Source organism: Manacus candei, unplaced genomic scaffold, assembly GCF_025592945.1.
Source record: "Manacus candei isolate 608988 ecotype Guabito, Panama unplaced genomic scaffold, ASM2559294v1 h1tg000002l, whole genome shotgun sequence".
NCBI lineage: Eukaryota > Metazoa > Chordata > Aves > Passeriformes > Pipridae > Manacus > Manacus candei.
Window position 1 is genome coordinate 2,225,408 of NW_026138050.1, and position 21,297 is coordinate 2,246,704.

Here is a 21,297-nt window from a genome sequence, read left to right on the forward strand (position 1 = left end):
ACTCCCTGACAGGAGCGGGGAGCCGGGGGGGGTTGGTCTCTTTTCCCAGGCAACCATCAGCAAGACAAGAGGGCTGGGTCTTCAGCTGTGCCAGGGGAGGTTTAGGTTGGATATTAGAAAGAATTTCTTTCCAGAGAGGGTGCTGAGCCATTGGAATGGGCTGCCCAGGGAAGTGGGGGATTCTCCATCCCTGGAGGTTCTTAAGATGACACTGGATGTGGCATCAGTGCCATGGGCTGGGAACCACAGCAGGGTTGGATCAAGGGTTGGACTTGATGATCTCAGAGGTCCCTTCCACCCCAGCTGATTCTATGATTCTATTCTGTGATTCCCCAGTGTGTGAGCCGAGCTCAGCCGGGGCAGGGCCAGACCCAAATGTCCCCATCCCGTGTCCCCATCACCCAGCCAGGCTGGCCCAGTGTCCCCATCACCCAGCCAGGCTGGCCCAGTGTCCCCATCACCCAGCCAGGCTGGCCCAGTGTCCCCATCACCCAGCCAGACTGGCCCAGGAGCTGTCTGGGGCTCAGCCTCCTGCCTGGGGTTCCCAGGCTCGGGAAGCCAGGTTTCATCTCGGGGTTGCCATGACACTGAGCCGCCCCCGAGGCTGCGGCTGCAGCTCCCTGCCCTCCCTGACCCCATTCCCGAGGATTTGGTGTCTCACCCACGCCCGTCTCTCTCAGGCAATTACCTGCTCTGATTGCTCCCCCTCTCCTGTCACTGCTCCCTCGGTGCTTTTATCTATTTTAATCAAGTGAGTCAGGCAGACAGAGGGACCAGGCAAAACACTGCTCCCATCCCTGTCTCCTGGCTGGGGGAAGGATGCCTGGGAATTCCGGGAGCGTGGAACGCTCTTGTTTGGGTGGATTCAGCGGGTTCGGGGGCTGAGCAGATTGTGGTGTGTTTAGGGACCATTTGGGTTTGTTTTGGGTGAAGATCTCTGGCCGTGAGATCTCTGTGTGCCATCCATCAGGAATAGCACCTTGGAATTGTTGAGGGGGTTGATCAGGATGCGTGGAAGTGGCAGGAACAGAGGATTTCCTGGCTGGCCTGAGCTCAGCCCTCGAGGGCTTCAGAGCAGTCACAGAATCATGGAATCATCAAGGCTGGAAAAGGGGGGCCTGAAGGCACCTACAAGGAAGCTGGGACTTTCCATCAGGAACTGTCGTGACAGGACAAGGGGGAATGGCTTCAAAGTGAAAGAGGGGAAAATTGGGTGGGATATTGGGAAGAAATCCTTCCCTGTGAGGGTGGGGAGGCCCTGGCACAGGTTACCCAGAGAAGCTGTGGCTGCCCCATCCCTGGAACTGTCCAAGGCCAGGTTGGACAGGACATGGGCAGGGGGTGGAATTGGATGATTTTTAAGTTCCTTTCCAATCAAACCCATTCCATGATTCCCTTCCTGCACTGCATGATGAAGGACATCACAACAGGGAAGTTTTCCAGGTTTGAGATGCCCTGGCTGTGACACATCTGGCACATCTGGGATGCCCAGGGCTGGAACCTGCCATGCTCCAGCCAAAAATGGCCAGATCCAGGAGCTCTACCCCAAAATCAGCTCCCAGTCACCAAATCACAGAATGGTTTGGGTTGGAAAGGACTTTAAACTCATCCAGTTCCACCTCCTGCCATGACCAGGGACACCTTCCACTAGCCCAGGTTGCTCCAGCTCCCATCCAGTCTGGCCTTGGACACTTCCAGGGATAATCTTTGTGCAAGGCAAAGGGATTTATTCCCATTTTGGGGGAGAAAAGCACATCCTGCACCAGACCAGCAGAACTCAAGATCCGCTTGGGGCCGGTACCAAGTTGGATTCCCATGATGGCTCTTCTGTACCAAACCAGTGGGATGGAATTATCCCAGTAACTCAGGCTAATCCTTCCTTCAACCAGAATTCCCATCTCCAAAGTCCTGTTCCAGCTTGGTGCCTTTGGGGCTGAGATGTTGCTCCTGGGCTGTGTTTGTGGTGCTGCTGGGGAGGTGAATATTGCTGAGGTGCAGCTGCCTCAGTTTGTTTTACAATTCCTAAGCAAACGAACCCAAGTGATCCAGTGCAGTATGGGCACTAAAAATAGCTTTTTAATCAATCAACTTTTTAAAAATAAGAATGTTCCTTAAAATTATGCCAGCACCAGCCAGTGCTGCCTCTTGGGAATTTTATTCTGACTCATTTTTCTTCCAGTTCTGTACTTTCTTTGGGTTTTTTTTCCCCCTCTTTATTTTTTTCTTGCTCCTATTTACCAAATATCATTAAGTTTGGACTGTTCTCTGTTACTCTCTTACAAGATGAGGTGGATGTTGCAGGTTTTAAAGTTGTTTTTGTCACTGGTGGCACGGAGGAACAGGAAGTGTGATTACTGTAATTTGCTGGGATTTGGGCAACACACCTAAATACTGGTAAAACAGGCACTTTGTACTTTTAATTCAATATTTCCACTCTGGAGCAGCTTCCCATGGGTACCCAAACCTTTCAGGTGACCCTGATCACTCAGAGGTTGGAAAAGCCCTCCCAGCCCATGGAGTCCCCCCTGAGTGCTCTGAGAATCCCAGTCTCTCTCAAATATGTGTGTGTATATATATATTTATATATTTATATGTATGTGTGTCTGTGTGTATATTTAGTGCATTAGTCACATCTTAAACTATAAAAATTGAAACTTCAGTTAGCTGCTTCCTCTGTAAACATATGTTCCCCTTGTAACTATAATTTGACTTTTCTGGCTTTGGGTTCTCCCTCAGCACCGTGTGCAGTAGGTACAGATAGAACAGGAATAACCACAATCCTGCCAAATCCCAGCCTTTAAAATAATGGGTTCAGGCTCCAAAATCCCCTGACTGGCTTAAAAATAATAAGATTATGTGAAAATAGTGAGCACTGTGAGCTTGTCTTGCCGTGGTTCCGTTGCTGGGAGTCCTGTGGCTCCTGCCTTTCTCCAGCCTGGAAATCAGGGGTGGGATTGGGGTTGGTTGGGGAACTTTAAATGAAGCTGTGGCTGATGTCTCTGAAGGACCTGGGAATTTAAGCAGAGCCATTACAAGGCATGGGATGAAAGCAGTGGAGTTTGTGGCACAGTGGGAATACAGTCCCAGCGTTTCTTGCTGTGTTTGTTGCAGAAATATCTGCAGAATTCGAGTGAGGGGTGGGAGAGATTATCTGCCTGAAAATGGGGAGGAGCAGCGTGGCTGAACTGCCTGGGGAAGGGATTGTCTGGGTTCTGGGGTGGCTGAGCCTGACCTGCACCCACATCACTGGAGGTTTCTGGGCTTTGTTTGGAGTGAGGAGGTGACTGATGGGGAGGGAATGAGACACAAACCTGGGTCGAAGCCTGGCAGCCTGGTCTGTACTGAGGCAATTTAAAAAGAGATGTTGAGAAGTGACCTTTCCAACAAGACAGGCAGTTCATTTGCCTTTCATTTTTCTATTTAAGGGAAGTTTTAAGTTTTAAATAATGATTTTGACCTGCAGATCAGAAAATCCCCTTATAGATGTGTAAGGATTTTACAATGAGGGTGGTGAGGCCCTGGCACGAGTTTCCCAGAGAAACTGTGGCTGCCCCATTCCTGGAAGTGTCCAAGGCCAGGTTGGACAGGGCTTGGATCAACCTGGGATAGTGGAAGGTGTCCCTTCCTTCCTTCCTTCCTTTAAAGGAACCTTTAAAGGTTTCTTCCAAGCCACACTATTTTATGATGTGAAAGTCTTCTAGAAACAGCAATTCTCCACCTTGTTTTGCTGACTAAAATGTGTAAAATTCCTCCAACACACCCTTGAATTCCCATCTCTCTTTTTAAACCAAGTCAGGACCTCACCAGCTAAACTGGCACAGCAGAGGAAAGGAAAGGTCTTGCCCGTGCTGAAGCATCTTCTGGCAACCAGAGCTCTCCATCCTCAAGCCACTGGTCTTTGCCAGGAGGTGATTTCAGGAAAACCCCTTGGAAAGCTGATGAAGAGCATCAGCATCATTCACTGCACTAACAGCAGCATTTTGGGGCAGAGCCTGGTTTCTGTGCTGCCACTGGATCAAACTCAGGATTAAATTTCAGTCCAAGGGCCAGTGCTGACCCCACAGTGCAGTGCTGGGAACCAGGAGCAGCCCCTCGGGGCTCTGCTGCTCCCCAGCTCCTTCCCAAAGGGCATCTGGGGAATCTCAGCTTGGCCCAGTTGCACCTGAGAGGTCGTTTCCCTGGAATCTGTGCCGGAGGGAGCGATGCTGAGTGACCCCTCTGCAGTTCCCTCTGCCTCCAGCCCTTCCCCTGGATCTCCCCGTCGCATCTCCTCCCTTTCCAAGCGGGTTGGGAAGTTGCTGCTGGTGAACTGGGTGGTGCTTCCGTGGCCTCCAGAGCAGCGGTTGCCATGGTAACTCCTCCGAAGTTCCCAGTTTTGCAGAGTCACGGTTTTAGCGGATCTGCCGGGGAGGGAGGAGCGGGAGGATCCCGGGAGGATCCCAGGAGGATCCCGGGAGGATCTCAGTGCCAGCAGCACACGGGTCAGGGCCACTGGGGCTGTGAGCAGAGCCCGTGGGGCTGAGTTTGGTGGGACCATCCCTCACCTTCCGTGACCTCCTGGTTGTAAAACAGCTGGACGAGGTGTGTGGGAACATCCACAAGGCTTCTGTGCCAGGGGGCTTCTGTCTCCAGCCACATCCTTCTGTTTGGGCTGGTGTTGAGCTGCTCTTGGAGGACTTTTGTCACCTTTTCTTCTGTTTTCTCCTCTTGACTGTTTTCCCCTCTTGAGTGTTTTCCCATTAAACCAGAATGGGACTTTTCTTCCTCAAGGGACATTCCAAACTGGCCAAGGCTCTGTGGGAAGGATGCTGGGAACTATAATCCCACCCTGCCAAAAGCATCACCTCCTGCTGCCCAGGGGTTTGCTTTGGGGCTGGGTGGCTTTGGAGGGGCTCTGGAAGAGCAGCCACTCAGGGGTGCAGTCCCAGCTTTTGGGGTGAGGAAGGGGCAGCGAACTGAAATCCCCTTGGATGTCTGAGCGCCGGCGGGAGGGAGGATTAGTCCCGTCAGGGCAGAGCCCTCGGGGTAATCCTGCTTTCCAATTAGGGATTTCACTGTCATTAATCTGATGGGAAAATAAATAGGGCAGGAGCTTAAAGCCTTTGAGGGAGCCAGAGGTGCAAGAGGAGAAGGTGGGCTGGAGGGGCTGAGCAGGACGGGACATCTCAGCTCAGACCCCTCCAGCACATCCCCTCGGGGAGGGATTGGGAATGACAGGACAGGAGCATCCCCAGAAACGCTGAATCCCTGAGCAGGGGCTTCCTTCTCCAGTCTGTTCTCCAGCCAAAGCAAAACTGTTCCCTGCAGTGGGTTTTCTTCCACTTTTTCAGCCTTTCCTTCAAAGGCAGCACAAGTTTGCTTTTGTCTCTATTCCATCCCAAATTTGCTTTTGTCTCTTTTCCCACCCGTGGCTGTGCCTGACCCTGCTGACAACACTGGCAACCTCTAAACATCTGTGACCACAATGGCACAGCCTTTCCTTTTCTCTTGGAAAATCAAACTCTTCTGCCACCCTAAAAGACACCAAACTTTGGTGTTAAATGGACGGGGGGACAGGAGTGGCTCTGCCTGTCTCTAAGGAATCAGGGCTCTGATTTCAACTCCAGTGACAATTCTCCTCATGCAGGTGATTGTTTAACCATAAAAAGCCACAATTAGATCGTTTAGAAGGCTAAAAGAATAAAGTTTTTTTGAGATCTGATGAGCAGAGCACCTGAAGAAAGGTCTGGGGCAGCTCAGAGCCTTTTAGCAGTTCAAAATTCACATGCTCTTACTTTTTTTGTACTTTAAAGGAAAAAAAAACATATCTACAGGTATAATAAGTGAAATGAATGCAACTGCAGGTTCTCTGGGAATGATACTGGAGCCCTGGGAATAGCACAGGAGCCCTGTTTATAGGGAGTTTCACATGGATGCCATCAGACAATGCAAATACTGTGAGTAGGATATGGCTGTGGTTGGGCTTTGGGTCTCATTGGGGCTGTTTCGTCTGTAGGACAGGATTGTCACTCTGCTTCTAGTTAGGCAAGAGGGAAGGGGATTCAAACAGCCCCTAAAGAGGAGGAAAAAGTCACTTAAGGGAGGGAGAAATTAAACCAACATCAGTATTTCAGTGGGGCACAAGTCCTCGGGGCTGTGGCCTGGAGCTCCTCCTGCTCCAGCTCCTCCTGCTCCACTCACCCAGGGTTTTATTCCATTTCTTTATCCTATTTCATGCATTTCCATTTCAGACAAGTGGGTTTCCAAGCCTGACATGTTTGGTTCCCAGCAAGGTGTTCCCAGCTCTGGCTTTTCGAATTGAAGCCCTCTCTGAAACAAGAAGTGGGTTGGGATCAGGTTTTAGGGAAGCTCTGAGACCTGACCCTGCTGGTTTCTCTTTTGCCCTCTTATCTGGATAAATGATGGTGGGTGCAAAAGTAGTTTGATCTGCAGCCCTTTACTTAATTTTACTCTGCAATAAATCTTGTGCTGAACTGATAAAATACTTCTAAAAGCAGCAGGGATAAACATGGTGGGGTTTTTGTTCAGGTTCCCAGAGCAGAATTGCTGTTATCAGGAATAAGACAATGTCTATGTGCTTCTCTCACACATATGTGTGTGTGTTTGGAAGCAAAAAGGTGTATTCATACCCAGATGTTTCCAATTATTTTCCTAAAACAGTTCCCTCATTCATGCTCAATTTGTGAAACTCCTGTTCAGTTCCCCCAAATCTTTTTTTTTTTTTTAATTATTTTTATTAGTCCTCCCAGCAGCAGGAACCAGCAGCTCTGGGGCTATTTTGCACTCCTGCAAATCACCACTTACTACTTGGATACTGTTACTGTTAGGTGAGGACTGGTGGGTCCTGGTTTGCATCCTGTATCCCAAAATGTTGCCATCCTCGGCCCTACCAACTTGTGCCACCAGCTTGGCTCTGTTTTACCTTCATCCTTGGGCGTGGTGCAGATCCCAAAAGGGGAATCTGTAACTCCTTGAGATGTCCAACCCAGGTTGGAAGGAGATAACCTGCACTGAGCCCCTATTCCCATGACTCCAGAGGGAAGCAAGGAGAGTGGCCTCACTGGATGGAGCAAGGGATTGGGTACAGGCTGGGTCTTGGTGGTTGTGGTGCCTTTGTTTGCTCTCTTTACCTTAACAGGGAAAGATTTGGGGTGATCCACTGCTCACACTGGGGGATCTGGAGGTGGAAGTTGTCACGGGAGAAGGATTTTTGATGGGAGAAGGGTTTTTGGTGTGTTCTTTGCCTCAGGCTCCCCCCTCCCAAAGCCTGTGCTGTCCTTAACCCTGCTCCCAGGTGGTTTGAGCACGTCAGCATGCTGGTGATCCTGCTGAACTGCGTCACCCTGGGCATGTTCCAGCCCTGTGAGGACGTGGAGTGCCAGTCGGAGCGCTGCACCATCCTGGAGGTGAGGCTCCCACCCTGCCCTGTGTGCCTGGGATGGGTGGAGTGGAGCAGGGTGGACCCCTGTCCTGTCCCTTTTCCCCAAGATCCAGCCATGAAAGCATTTCCCAAGATGGTTTTCCCAAGAAGCCACACTTCCTCAGGCAAAACTTCCAGGGAAACCTGTTGCCATGGCCTTGGGGGAGACCCAAAGGCTGACTGGGACTTGATCCAGCAAGATCCTTTCACTGCACACTTAATAAGGGAAGGGGGGCTCAAAAGTGGGCAGCCAGCTCCCACTGGAGTCGTTAAACTATTTAATTACAATAGTCATGGCTGCCCCATCCCTGGAAGTGTCCAAGGCCAGGCTGGATGGGGCTTGGAGCAGCCTGGGCTAGTGGAAGGTGTCCCTGCCCATGGCAGGGGGTGGAGCAAGGTGACCTTTGAAGTCCCTTCAAACCTAAACCATTCTGGGATTCTATGGCCAGTTCCATGGGGAGTCTCCCCCTTGCAGTCCATCAGTTCCACCCCTTGGATTTGTGCAGTCTGGTCTGTGCCATGTGGCACCGGGGACTTTGCCACTCCATTCCCTCCTTCTGGAACAACAGAGCCCGGGATGAGCCCGTGCCTGCTCTCCTGCACAGCAGAGCCCCCCAGCTGGAGCACAGCACTGCCAGGTCCTGGGATAAGTGACCTTTGGGAGGTGCATCCCAGCCCCTGGTTGGCCATGCCCGGCATCCCGCTGGTCTCTCCTCCCTCTCCTGGCAGTGCCCTCGCTGCCATCTGCCCGCAGGATTGGGTTTGGAAGCACATCCCGGCAGCATCTGGTGTGTGGGCTGCACCTTGGCACTGGGCTTCCTGCAGCAACTCATTCCTCAGGCTGGGAACCAACCTGCCGTGTTCCCAACGCATGACACCAGCCCAGGCAGGGATTACCATGTGCTCAGCTCCTTTGGATCCCACACGGATCTGCTGCTTTACCTCCCTTCGAGTGTCCCAGCCAGCGAGATCCTTCATGGAATCCCAGAATGGTTTGGGTGGGAAGGGACCTTAAAGATCCACTTGCCACCCCCTGCCATGGGCAGGGACCCATTCCACCATCCCAGGTTGCTCCAAGCCCAGTCCAACCTGGCCATGGGGACTTCCTAGCAGGTTTTCAGGAAGAAAAGGGCTGTGAGTAAAACCACCATTATCCCTCCCCCTGTCCCAGCTTGCAGGAGGGAGTGGAAGCCACAACACAAGGTGGAAAAGCCTGAACTTCTTCATGGAGGCTTTTGGATGCCAGTTATTAAATGAACTGAAATAATGGAGCAAAACTTCTGTGGAGTTTATTAAGGGAAAGGTTGGTTGGTAAAGCTGACAGTCCCTCTCCAGCTCTCTTGGAGCCCCTTTAGGCCCTGGAAGGGGCTCTCAGGTCTCCCTGGAGCCTTCTCCAGTTGAACCCCCCCAGCTCTCCCAGCCTGGCTCCAGAGCAGAGGGGCTGTGATGTCCATATAGATTTATCACTAGATGAATAAGAGCTGCTGACACTTCCCAGGCATTGGACTGACCCAGGAGCTACACTCAGGGGTTGCCACCACCCACGAGGTGCAGCAGCTTTTATTTTGGAGTTGGGAGGTGGCACTTTGGTGGCAGCCTGTCCGTGGAGTGGCCACGTGGTGGGAGCACTGGGGTCTCTGCTCTGCCTGAGTCCAGATTGCAGCAGAACTGACTGTGACCATCTTGTCCCGCTCTCCAGGCTTTCGACGACTTCATTTTCGCTTTCTTTGCGGTGGAGATGGTCATCAAGATGGTGGCCCTGGGGATCTTTGGGCAGAAGTGTTACCTGGGGGACACGTGGAATCGCCTGGACTTCTTCATCGTGATGGCAGGGTCAGTAAAAACCTCAGCAAGGTTTGCTCTTCATGGGGGGAAAAGCAGGAAAACCCCCAAAAGCCAAACCTGTAGGTTGGCCTGGCTGGTTTTCATCATGTCTTGTGAAGGTTCAAGCCAAGGCAAAGTCTCATAATTCTTGTTTTTCGTACCCCACCTTGTACCCACGCCCGTTTTTGGGGTGGGTTATGGATATCAGGCAAAAAAACCCAAAAAAGCCCAGAGCAGCTCCGCCCTCCTCGTGCTGGGACACCATCAGAGGGAGGCAGGAATTGGCCAAACGAGGAGAACTGAACCCAAAATTCTGGTTCAGAAAGTTGAAATCCCAGTGGAAGGAGCTGGCCAGAATTTCACCCAAATTACAAGTGCATGCAAATGCCTCCTGTAAACTCCTCTTGATTTACAGTTGAAAACCATCTCCCACAGCTGCTGGTTTGTGCAGGATGTGTTAACAAACAGGTACAAGGAGGATCCTGTTGCTTTTGACACCAGTTCCCTCACACCCACAGGGAATAACCGAGTGGACTAAAAGCTTGGCAAGTCTAAAACTTTTTTTCCAATAAATAAATGGGTTTAGAAACCTTGGGCTCTCTTACCTGCTTAGCAGCCCCTGGGAAGGGATATAATGCTTTAATTACTGCCTTAGCTCTGAATTCCTGGGTTTATAATGACCAGCCTGGGGTTAATTAGAACATCCTTGTAATATGTTGGGGCATTTTTCCCCTTCCATTAGTGATGTACCATCCCCACTGCACTAATGGAGTTTTGTTTTGCTCTGTGTTATTTGTCTGGAATACAATTAGGAATGGCCTGAGCGGTTTGAATAAAACATGAGCTCTCCTGAGCAGAGCTTCCTTTGAACCTGTGTGGTTCCAGCCCAGGAAGGAACATCAGGGACAGCAAAAGAACCAGTTAATGATTTTTTTCCTGCCAAAGCTGCTGCTGTGTTTAAGCTGCTGTTTAAGTGGGGAGGGAAGAGCGAGGCTGTGGTGGACGGGAGAACTCGGGATCAGAATTCCGGCGTCCCCACACTGGATGTGCAGGGTGGGCTCTCCTGAGGGGTGAGCAGAGGGTCATCCACGTCATCACACAGGTCATCCCAAAAGCAGGAGGATGACACAGCACAGGGAGGCAGAAGGGCTGAGCCCTCAGGGGCAGGGTTGGCACCAGGAGCTTTGCTCTCGTAGCACCCGGGATGAGGGGGAAAGTGAAGCAGTTGGGTGGTTTTCCTGGGCTTTTCCCCGCCCTCCATGGCTGGAATATGTTTCAGAAGGATGAAAGCATCAGAAGCACCAGGAGACCCCACAGGGAAGCCCTGCTGCTGGTCTGGCATTACTCAGGTTGGAGATGAGGAGAGGAATAACCACTTCTGTGGCTGATCCTGGGCAATATCCAGATGATTTCAGTGTATTCAAGCCATACCTGGGATAGTACTTCCCATCTCTCAGAGGAGAGGCTGGACTGGGAGCTGGGCTGGCTGGTAACACTGGTGGAGGACAAGGAGGAGCTGTGCAATGTCTGGGCTTCACCTCTCCCACCAACACCCTTGGATCCAGTGTCTGCTCCTAAAACTGGAGGTGGTTTTAGCAGGGAACACGCTACTGGAATAACAAGAGCTGCTTTTTCCAGCAAGCAGATGGATGTGATGGAGTTATTATGAGGCTTTTTCTGATAAGAAGGGAAACAAGTGAGAGGCAGAGCTGCCTGCTTTGTTTGTCCCGTTCTGTCTCCTCAAAGGAGCTGATTTGCCTCACCAGCCACACACCAAAGAGAGCGGAGGGTGAGCAGGGAAACTACAAAATAAACATATCTCCTGCCTCTAGCAACAGATTGTGTCTGAAGTTTGTTCCAGCTCTGAAAGCCCTTTCATGTTTTCCTCGCCTGAGAAATGTGCCCTGGAAAATTTCAAGCCGAGGGGAGCTCGGAGCGGCTCCGTCTGTCCAGCAGCCAAGTTGAAAGCATTTCCTCAGCATCAGGAATGTTGTTCACAAGAGCTGAAACCAGAGAGGTTTTCTCGTGCATCCACTCCCTGGAGACGTTGCAGGCTCCCATGACGTGCTTTGGACATCTTTTAACTTGACAGCTGAAGGGTTGGGAGCTGCTGGTGGCAGAAGACACCTCGTGCCTCCTGTTTTTCAGTGCCCAGAGGCTGTAGGGAATCACCTACCAAGTGCCAGCCTGTCGGAATTTTCCATCTCCAGCAGGTTTCTGTTGGACTTTTCCAAGGTATTCTTGGTTTACAGGTGTGATCTGAGAACAGGACCCCAAGATTGGCCTTGACAAGGAAACCTTTGACCGTTTCTCTGCTTGTAGAAAGTCCAGTGTGGAATCCATCAAGTGTTTCAGGCTGGCTTCAGTGGGTAAATATGTATCCCCCTGAGTCTTACTTTCAGATCCTAAATGGAATATCATGGAAATCCAAAGATTCAGGGTCAGAAAGTCCATTTCCTAGGGCAAATCCTGGATTATTCATCTTTTATCAGCTCCCCTGAAGCTCTAAGGGCCAAGTTAAAGTGAGGCTCCAGGAGCTGGCCCTTCAACATGCTAATTTTGGATGTGGTGGTACAAACCCAGCTCCCACTGGAGCATTTCCTGCTCCTTTTCCATGCTATAGGAGCTCACAAGCTGTATCAGTTGCACTCAAACCCACTTACTCAGCCACCTGATAGATTGGGAACGTGCTGCCCTGGGACCAGGGCAGCGAACACATCCAGGCCCTGGCACTGCTCATTTTGGGGACTTTAAAGAGCACTTTGCCTATTCCTGCAAGGTCTGTTGTGAGCAAACACCTGGTGCTGGCTCCAGACCCCTCCGTGCGGGTGTGGACGGGCATTCCCATGGTTTTCCCGCTGTGTGGTCCTTCATGAGGCACTGGGCTGGTTCCCAGTGCTCTGCTCCAGCTTCACAAACACACAGGAGATTTAAAGCCTGGTTTTGTGCCGTGCTGAGTTTTGAAGCTTTTAGAATAATGGAATGATTAAGGTTGGAAAGGCCCTCTAAGATCAGCGAGTGCAGCCGTCAGCCCGTGTCCTCAGCGGGTCCTGTTCATCAGATTTGGCTCAGCTCCTGCATACAGGCTGGAAGGTGGGTTGGATTTATGAAGACTCACTAACTAATCCAGGAAAAAAATATCTCTGGAAGGTTATCACTGAAAACAGCTCAAAATCACCAGAATCTCTGCAGAGCAAGGTGGGGGGAATGGAGCAAAGTCACCTCAGTGTGACACCGAAGAGCTCCAGGACAAAGCCAGAAGAGAAGCAAACATCAGAACATCCAGATACTCCTAATTAAACGGTGTGGAGCAGGGCAAGGCTTCAAGTACAAAGTGCAAAGCTCCAGCAGTGCAGAGCATGGGCACATGGGCAGTGATGAGCTGGCCCAAAACCAAACCTCCTCTGCCTGTGCCCAAAATCCACTCAGCTGTTGCTTCCTGATGGCACATAAGGATTTTGGTCCATCCTGGCTTCTGTGGAAAATCTGAAGCTTCTGCAGGGCCTGGCTGCAGCAGTTCAGCTCCCATTTGCCTCTGTCCTTCCATATCTGTTTGTTTGTTTAAAAGAAACCAAAACAAAAGCTCATTCTCCACGGGATCCAACAGCTCACTCACAGGGTTGCTTTTGATGCTGTTCTGTTATTTGAACAGGCGTGGTGAGAGATTTGTGACATATTTACAAGTGTTTCCCTGTAGTCAGACTCATAAATTGTAATTACAGCCATGCTAACTAACCATAACCCCATTAAAAAAACAACACTGCACACATTTGCCACTCATTGCTATAAAAGAGCAAGAAAACTGACTTCACTTAACGTCCTTCCCAGCCTGGAAGAGAAATGTTTATGGCAAATGGAGATGAAGCATGAAAAAGAAAATGGTCCTTTAATAATCAAATGGAAATCAAACTGCTCCAACGTTGTTTGTGAGCTTGGATGTTCAGTTTTTGTCGTGGTGGGGGAGATGAGCTGGTGTGTAAAAACTCTGGGGTGCTGGTGGGGGGGATGCATCAGGAACATGTTACTGCCTTGGAGCTGCTTGGAGCTGCAGTCACCTCCCCAGGAAGGCTGTGGATGTGCCACTGGAGTAAAATAAGCTGATGGAAGAGGAGAGAATCAGGGAGCAGATATCTGGGGGCTCCCCCTCTACCCTGAGTTCTGTGGCCCTGACTTTGCAGCTCCTTGTCATGCCAAGTCACGGAATCACGGAATGGTTTGGGTGGGAAGGGACCTTAAAGATGATCTCATTCCAACCCCCTGCCATGGGCAGGGACATCTTCCACTAGCCCAGGTTGCTCCAAGCCCCATCCAGCTGGCCTGGAACACTTCCAGGCACACGGTGCAGGAATTGCACCCTCCGATGCCCAGGAAGAGCCGCGAACACGGAGTGGGGGGATTTGCAATGCTGGGCTTGCAGGCAGCAAGAATTCCAGGCAGCCCCATTTCCAGGGCCCCGGAGTGCCCTGATCCTGACTGATCCTCTCCTCTCTCCCCACAGCATGATGGAGTATTCCCTGGATGGACACAACGTCAGCCTGTCTGCCATCCGCACCGTCCGGGTCCTGCGGCCGCTGCGAGCCATCAACAGGGTCCCAAGTAAGTGACCCCTCCCTTGGCACCACTGCCAGGCTGGGCAGGCACAGCCTGGGCTCTGCCAGGCTCGTCCCACTGGGAAAACTGGAAAACCAGGGGGGCTAAAGCCGTCCCAGCTGGCTCTGTGGGGGCTAAGCCTTGCATTTAGTAGTCGCTCTCCTGCTGCTGAGACCAAATTGATTGATTTTAATTTTTAGAGATCATTTATTGCCATTATTTGTGTTAGCAAAGGGCAGGGGAATAGATTTTATACCCGGGGCCCAAATTTTTGTGGCTGCTTTCCAGCGTTTTCATGACTTCTCTGAGGCAAATAACCCCCTGCTCCTTGTGTAAACTAAATAAAGTTCCTATAAAGGAAGGGGAGAGGTCAGTCCTGAGAAGGATCTTCTTGCCCTGGTGGGTTCATTTTCCCTCCTCAGCAGTTTGAGGTCTTTCCGTGGCTCCATGTTCAGGATTAGCAGAGCAGGAGCCTCCATGTGCTGCTAAAATTTGCTGTCATGTAGAACAAAATTGGGTTCATGCACGATAGGAAGTTCAAGTGGCCCCTAAATCCATTTTCAAGTGGCTTCAGCTGCTTGTCTTCTAAATCCAATTTGAAAGACGACCCAACAAGTTGAAATAATTTCCTGCCGGAATCGGCCACCGCTGAGCAACCCTTTGCAAGGTGCTGGTTTCGTGGAGCTCCCATCAGCTTGCAGCCAAATTCCACTCCAATCAAAATGCAGCAGGATTGTATGGAAATCATAGAGGTCCCTTGCAAAAAAAAAAAAAAAAAAGAAAGGACATTTCCTGCATTTCCTGTTCTTCTTGAAAGCGCTTCTGAATGGCACAGCCCCACATCCTGCCTGGATTAATTGCCCGTCTTGTCGGCACTTCCAGGGACAGCAAAACAACCTCCCCCAGAAGGGTTTTGGTTCCAGAGGAACATGTGAGGGAACAGATGGATGTTTACTCACAGGAGTCTTTGAAGTTTCTCTCTGAACTCCCAATTCTACAGGATTTTTCTTGAGGGGGGAAAAAAAAAGGAAAAACAACTCAAATCCGTGACTTCGGCCGTGACATCGTCAGTTCAAAACAAGACAAAAAGAGGCTGAAAGGGAGCATGAAACCCCCTCTGGAGCTTTTGTTTTCCTAGGGAGGTTTTGTCACCAGGGTTTCAGAGCTGCCCCAAAGCACAACACAAAGTTTCCCTCTGGGATTTGGAGCCCGATGGCTCCGTGGCTGGAGCAGAGGGACGTGGCACGTGCTCGGCTCGGAGGCTCCAGGCTGAGGTGAGGATCAGGCTCCCTCTGGAAGTTCTCTAAATCCATGAAACCCTTCAGAGCTCTCCCATGGAACAGTGGGAGTCTCAAGAAGGGAATTGGAGGGTTTACACGCCTGTTAATCCAAACGCCTCCACGTTCAGGTGAAATTTGGATCTGTGGCCAGCTTGTGGTTTTTCTTCCTTAGGACCCTGATTGTGAAGCTTTGAACTGAGCCTTTCAGGCTCTTTCTGCTGCACTTCCCACGGGATTTTTGGTTTTTTGGTGTTTTTTTTTTCAAAAGACAGGTGATAGAAAATATTCCATTATTTTATTATTATTCCCTGAGATTCAATGCAGTGAGCTCAGCCCAGGTTTGGGGAGGAGTTGCCTGGTTTGATGAGCAGCTGGGCTGGGCTCACACCACCACTGGTGTCCTGAACCAGTGCCAGGGCAGGATTAGTGTTCTTGGAGATATCTCTGTTCCTGGAGGGAGGATCATCACAGCCTTCACTTGTTTAAGAGCCACCAACTCCATCCCCTCTGAACACTGGGAATTTTACTGTTTCAGACTGATACAATCCCAAGTCTGCATGGAATGGGCAGTGACATCCCTCTATTTTATTGCATTTTTGATGTTTCTGGTAATGAAAGAGTTACACTTTCAGTCTTTCATCCATGAGGATCTACAGTTTAGTCAAGGGATTACCTTGGATATCCAGCACATCCCAGCCAGTGGTGTGGCAGCAGCTCCTGGTCAGCACCACCCATGCCATTCCCAGCACCGGGGACAGGATTTTGGCCTCAGGGACAGACACCCAAGGACATGGAGCACAACAAATTCCAGCTGGGTCAGGAGAGACGAGTCTGGTGGTCAGTCACCACCCAGGGAAGCAGGGACCCTGGAGGACTCCCCTGGAGATTTATCCCTGCCATTCCTGGGTGCTTTCCCGGGATGCAGCCGGCACTATTAGCTATTTGCTTCCAGGCACAATGAAGTCACCCACAAGATTATTTCATTTCGATTCTGTTTGGTAAGAAAAGAAAGAAGAACCCCAGCCAATAAAAACATCGTCTCTATTAGAAATTATTCCTTGAAAATGACTGGAAAAATAGAATTCCTGCAATTTATATCTTTGGCAGGGGCTGTAGGTCGGGATTTTTTTTTAGCAGTGGTCACTGAGGTTTTTTTCAAACCCACTTCAGTGCTTTATTTTTATTTTTCTACCGTGTAGTTTCAACCAGGCATCACATGGAATGGGAATGAAAAGGAATCCTGAGCCTTGTTTCAGCCTAAGTGATGCTTGTGCTCTTTTCCCATGGCACACTTGACATTCCCTGAGAGGCCGGAGCACCCGGAGCAGATGAGGAACAGATGGATTCAATCCCGAGAATGGTGCCACGGAACAACCCAAAATACCAAAAGTAGCTGAGCAGAAAGAAGTTGTCTGGCACGGGGAGATAAATTTTAACCATTTTTGGATAAAAAAAGAGCAAGGATATTAGTGAGGGGTGGGGGGGAAGAAAAGCCCAGCATTGTCTTTCCAGTGGGAATTAAGTGAGTCTTTTCTGCTTTTCCAAAGATAGATTTGCAAGGAAAGCCTGCAGGGCTGTGCCGTGGGATGTGCTCCCAGGGGGCTTCGATGACAACAAAAGTTGGGAATAAACAGTAGGAATCAACTCCCCCCCTTTGCCTCCAGCTCTGGCTTTCCCTGTGCTCGGAGCTGGAGCCGAGGCTGGTGCTGTTCCCTGTGCTTCCAGGGCATGGAATTTGCCATGTCCCTTCCCTGCAGGGTGGCACTGGCACCGGGGCAGCACAGAGATGGAGTTTGGAGGGTGGCTAGCCCAGGGCTGGGCTTATGATCACAGGAGAAGTTGGGAATCAGACATTAGGAAATCACCCCCCTTTGCCTCCAGCTCTGGCTTTCCCTGTACTCGGTGCTGTTCCCTGTGTTTCCAAGGGGTGGAATTTGCCATGTCCCTTCCCTGCAGGGTGGCACTGACACCAGGGCAGCACAGGGACGGGGTTTGGAGGGTGGCTGGCACAGGGATGGGTGCCAGGACCGTGGCTCCTCTGAAGAGGCATCCGCTGCCGGCGCCAGCCACGGGAAGCTGTGCCAGAGCCAAGGCACAGCTGGGCACGGAGACTTTGGGAGGCTCCTGCCCTGGGGGCAGAGGTCGTTCCTCACACCTAATTATTTATCAGCACAGATTTCTTGGCCGGGCTGGTCCATCCCCTCGTGCTGTGCTGACAGGGTGGTGGCAGCTCCGGCCCCGCTTGGCTGCCTTGGATTTCCGCTGGCTCGCGCGGGATGAAGCGGCAGGACGGGATTCCAGCTCCTGCCAGCACTGCCTGGGAAGGGCTGGGATGGAGGGGTTCATCTCTCCTGGAGACCCTCCTCATCCCTGAGGTCTGCAGGGCTGCAGCCCAGCATCGTGGAATCAGCAGGAGAGGTGTCTGGCGTGGCTTGGGAGAGGCCAAGGTGGAATCTGATGGGGAAAGGAAGACTCCGTGTCAGTGCCACTCTCCATTCCCACGGGATGACCGATGGAGAGCAGCATCCTGCCAGGGAATAGGGAGGGAGAAAAGGCTCCACGAAGGCAGGCAGGCAAAGGTGTTTGCAGAGGAGAATTTTAGTGGGATAAAATCTCCCACCAGCAGCCACGTTGATTCCCAGTGCCGTGAACTTGAGCCCTGCTCCCTGTGGAGCGTCAGGATCCCGAGGCTCAGCTCAGCTTCCTGCTTTTTTCTTTTCCACAGGGTAGCATTTGCCTTTGTCTCCTGCTCTTTTTATTGATGGCTGGTCGCTGTCTCAGAGGTTCCTTTGACCTCTGTGGAACTGCTGAGCTGAGAGTCGTTATTCCCTTTTTATTCCTGCTTTATCCTTGGGTTGGAAGGTGCCCTAAGGTGTGAGGTAGGGCAGCCCCCAGGTGCCACCCCCATCCCTGCCTCCTTGCCCAGTCAATGCTGGAAGATGCCAGGGTTTGCTGAGGCTCTGCAAGGTTCACTCATTCCTCGAGTTGGAATATTCAAGGTGGAGTATCTTGCCTGGAAATCAGCATTTCCCTGGCAGCAGGGGTGCTGGGGGAGACCAAAGGTTCATGGAGAGGTGTGGGACTGCTGGAAAGATTCCCCTACAGCCTGCACAGGAGGAGGGAAAGGAAGCAGAGCTTTCCTTGGAGGAAGAAACATTTATATCCTGCTTTGCACCCTCAAAAAAGTCAAAATTTTCCCTGTTTTCCAGTCCTGTGGCCAGCAAGGAGAGGAGGAAGAGGAGGAACTCCATGGGAGAGGACTTGCCCACCCTGTGATCCTCCCACACCAGGCTCTGTGTTGCTTAGGGAACAACTTGTGTGACTCACGAGAGATGTTTGATATGTTTATAAATACATATTTTGACAGTTTCTCCAGAGGCTGATGGTTCCTGGGGGTGTTTCCCCCGGAAAAGCTGTCTGGCAGCTCTGCCCATGTTTGTGTGTCGTTGAGTGCTGCTGAAACATCTGAAAATCCCACCCTTTGGAGATGTGCTGTTTGTTCCCATTTCCTGCTGGGCCTTTTGCTCTCTTTACCTTCCTTTTCAGCCTTAAAGGTTTAGGGGAAAATATCAACATCCCAGTTTTTCTCCCCAGGATGCACTGGCTGCACAACCAAGCTGGGAATGGTGGTTTTTTCCCATCAAGGGCTCTTCTAATCCATTTTTTTTTTCCTTCCGCCCACAGGTATGAGAATCCTGGTCACCCTGCTGTTGGATACTCTGCCTATGTTAGGCAACGTCCTCCTCTTGTGCTTCTTTGTCTTCTTCATCTTTGGGATTGTGGGTGTCCAGCTCTGGGCAGGGCTGCTGAGGAACAGGTGTTTCCTAGACAGGAATTTTGCAATGTAAGTACAGCAAAAGAAACAAAACTCTCCCCTTTTTCTCTTCCTTCCTCTCTCCTGCTGGAGAAATCCCAGCGCTCGGCAGCTCCAGGCGGGAACTTTTTGTCCGACAAAAAAAATCCACTTGTCAGCAAGTTCCTGAGGGGTTGGAGTTGCACCTGAAGGACAGTGGTGGTGGTGGTGGTTTGGATTATCTCTGCCTGAGGAAGCTGAGAGCCCTGACTCTGGGAATTTGAAGGATTTAGATCAAGCAGAAGGATTACAGCTCTCCTGGAATTGCCGCTTCTCCGAGTGGTTCAGGTCTGGGGGTCACTGAGCACAGCCCAGCCCCTGGCAGGGGGTTGGGAGGTGGGAGATGCTGCTGGAACACACAGAAAAGTCTCTGTAGGTATATTAAGATAAGAAGCTTGATGTGAAAGGCATTAAAAGCATTTGTACAGGGCTCTCAGTGTGGGACAGGCATCAGGGACGGGCAGCACCTGCTGTTTTTGATAGAATTATGGAATCATTAAGGTTGGAAAAGGCCTCCAAGATCATCAAGTCCAACCTTAACGAAGCAAACTTTAGTTCTGGTTCTTCCAGGCTTGGCAGTTGTGTGGGCCAACATCCCTGCCAGGTGTGAGGGTGCTCCTAAGCCTTCACTGCCCTGGGGAGCCTCACCTGGGCCCCCCACCCACGCCCTGCCCCTGGCCCAGCAGCTCTATTTAAGCCCAGCAGCTCTATTTAAGCCCAGCAGCTCTATTTAAGCCCAGCAGCTCTATTTAAGCCCAGCCCTTGGCTCTTAGTCCTGGTTTGGGCTGTGCTGGTGCTGTGCTTCTCTCCAGCTTTTTGTTCTTGATGCCTTTGGCTCCTGCCTGAGCTCCCTGGAAGAGTCCTGGGTCTGGTTCATCATTTGTCATGTCTGGGGCTTTCCCTGGTGCCAGCCCTGCTGTGTTCAGAGCCTGTCCAGGGAGGTGCTGCTGGCACCAGGATGGCTTCTGGCTCATCCCGTGCCATGGGACACCCTGGCTCTTGCTGCTCCCTCAGCAGGACACTGAGCCTGGGCTGTTCTGCCCCTGCCCCCTCAGGGGTGTCAGGGCACCTTCAAACCCACCAGCACAACGAACAGAGGAAAGCAAAGTGCAGCCTTCCAGCTCCCACAGGACAGGGAGCTCTGCCTGGGAAAACCTGTCGGAGACTGCTGAGGATGTCAGTGGCTCAGAGGTGAGGAAATGCCTGAGACCAGCTATTTAGGGCAGCTCTAACTCTGTAAGAGGAGATGGAGCCTGTAATTACATCTGTGTGTAATCATCTGCTGTCTACAACTCGTATTGTCTGGAAGACAAGCAGAGATTGTCCCTGAGCTCTACCCCAGGTCCTGCTCCTGCCTCTCACTGCTCAGTCCCGTGGTCCTCAGCTTTCCAGGCCTTTCCCTGTCCTGCAGACCAGCTCTGGTGGCCCTTGTTCCTCCCACCAGAGATGCTGAAAGGCAGAAAATCAACAAGCCAGCCATGAGTGTGTGTTCCCACTCCAACACCTTGATGCTCCAAACTCTCTCCTGCACCCCCAGCTGGTATTTGCTGGTCACCAAGACCCTCCAGGCTCAGAGGAACCCCCTGAGCCGTCACTTAAAAGCCCAAATTGTGGTGTCAGAGCTCTGCTTGGGTGGGCTGGTGTGAGCTGTAATTAGCCCCGGCGAGTCCCTCTCGTCTCCTCGCCCGGGTTTTTAAACGCTGTGTGATTTTCTGCAAAGTGGAGCTTTTAAAAATGAACCACGGGGGAAAACGTTTGCTAAGTACAGATATTAAGCAGGCAGTTATGTAATGGCCATTAACAGCATCAAAGGCAGCCCAGGATTTTCTTATCAGGGTCTTGCTCCCAGTCAAGGGAAGGCAGAGTCGGGCTCTGGGCTGAGCCTCGGGAGCTGTTCCCGAGGAGGTTTGTGAGGAATCTTCTCCTCCTCTCCTTCCCCACAGCTCTGAGCTGCTCCCTGGGTCCCTCCAGCAGCAGGCAGTGGGGGATTTGGGTGGCTCTGCACAGGTCCTGTTGCTTCATGCCACATGCTCAGGGATGTTGTGATTAAAGTTCCAGCATCCCAGAGACTTTTGGACAAAGGAGGCTGAGCAGTTTTGCAGGAAGGGCTCCTCCAGCCCTGCTGGTGCCAGGATCAGTGGGACACGTGTGGGGTGCTCTGGTGCCATCATCCAGACTGGTGCTGCTGTTTTGGGCTGTTTCCTGCCTTAACTTTAGACCTGCAATAATCCATTTCCTGCTAGAAGCTGTCCCAGGTTTTTTGGAGCTCAATGTGGAAGTTTTGGAGAATGCAAATGGAATTGATCTTTTTTGTCACTTCTGACTCGTTC

At 51.3% G+C, this 21,297-nt stretch overlaps 1 protein-coding gene across 1 annotated transcript in view; it reads left to right on the forward strand.

The window, feature by feature from the left end:
• The first annotated feature begins 4,448 nt into the window (after positions 1-4,448).
• Positions 4,449-21,297, forward strand: part of LOC127466615 (voltage-dependent T-type calcium channel subunit alpha-1H-like) — a 119,956-nt gene continuing 103,107 nt past the window's right edge. The window contains exons 1-6 of the mRNA XM_051777599.1: positions 4,449-4,581; positions 5,844-5,936; positions 7,295-7,406; positions 9,120-9,253; positions 13,743-13,840; positions 18,799-18,958. Of these exons, the coding sequence (XP_051633559.1) occupies positions 5,926-5,936; positions 7,295-7,406; positions 9,120-9,253; positions 13,743-13,840; positions 18,799-18,958 (515 nt within the window). The 5' untranslated portion in view covers positions 4,449-4,581; positions 5,844-5,925. The remainder of the gene's footprint in view (positions 4,582-5,843; positions 5,937-7,294; positions 7,407-9,119; positions 9,254-13,742; positions 13,841-18,798; positions 18,959-21,297) is intronic.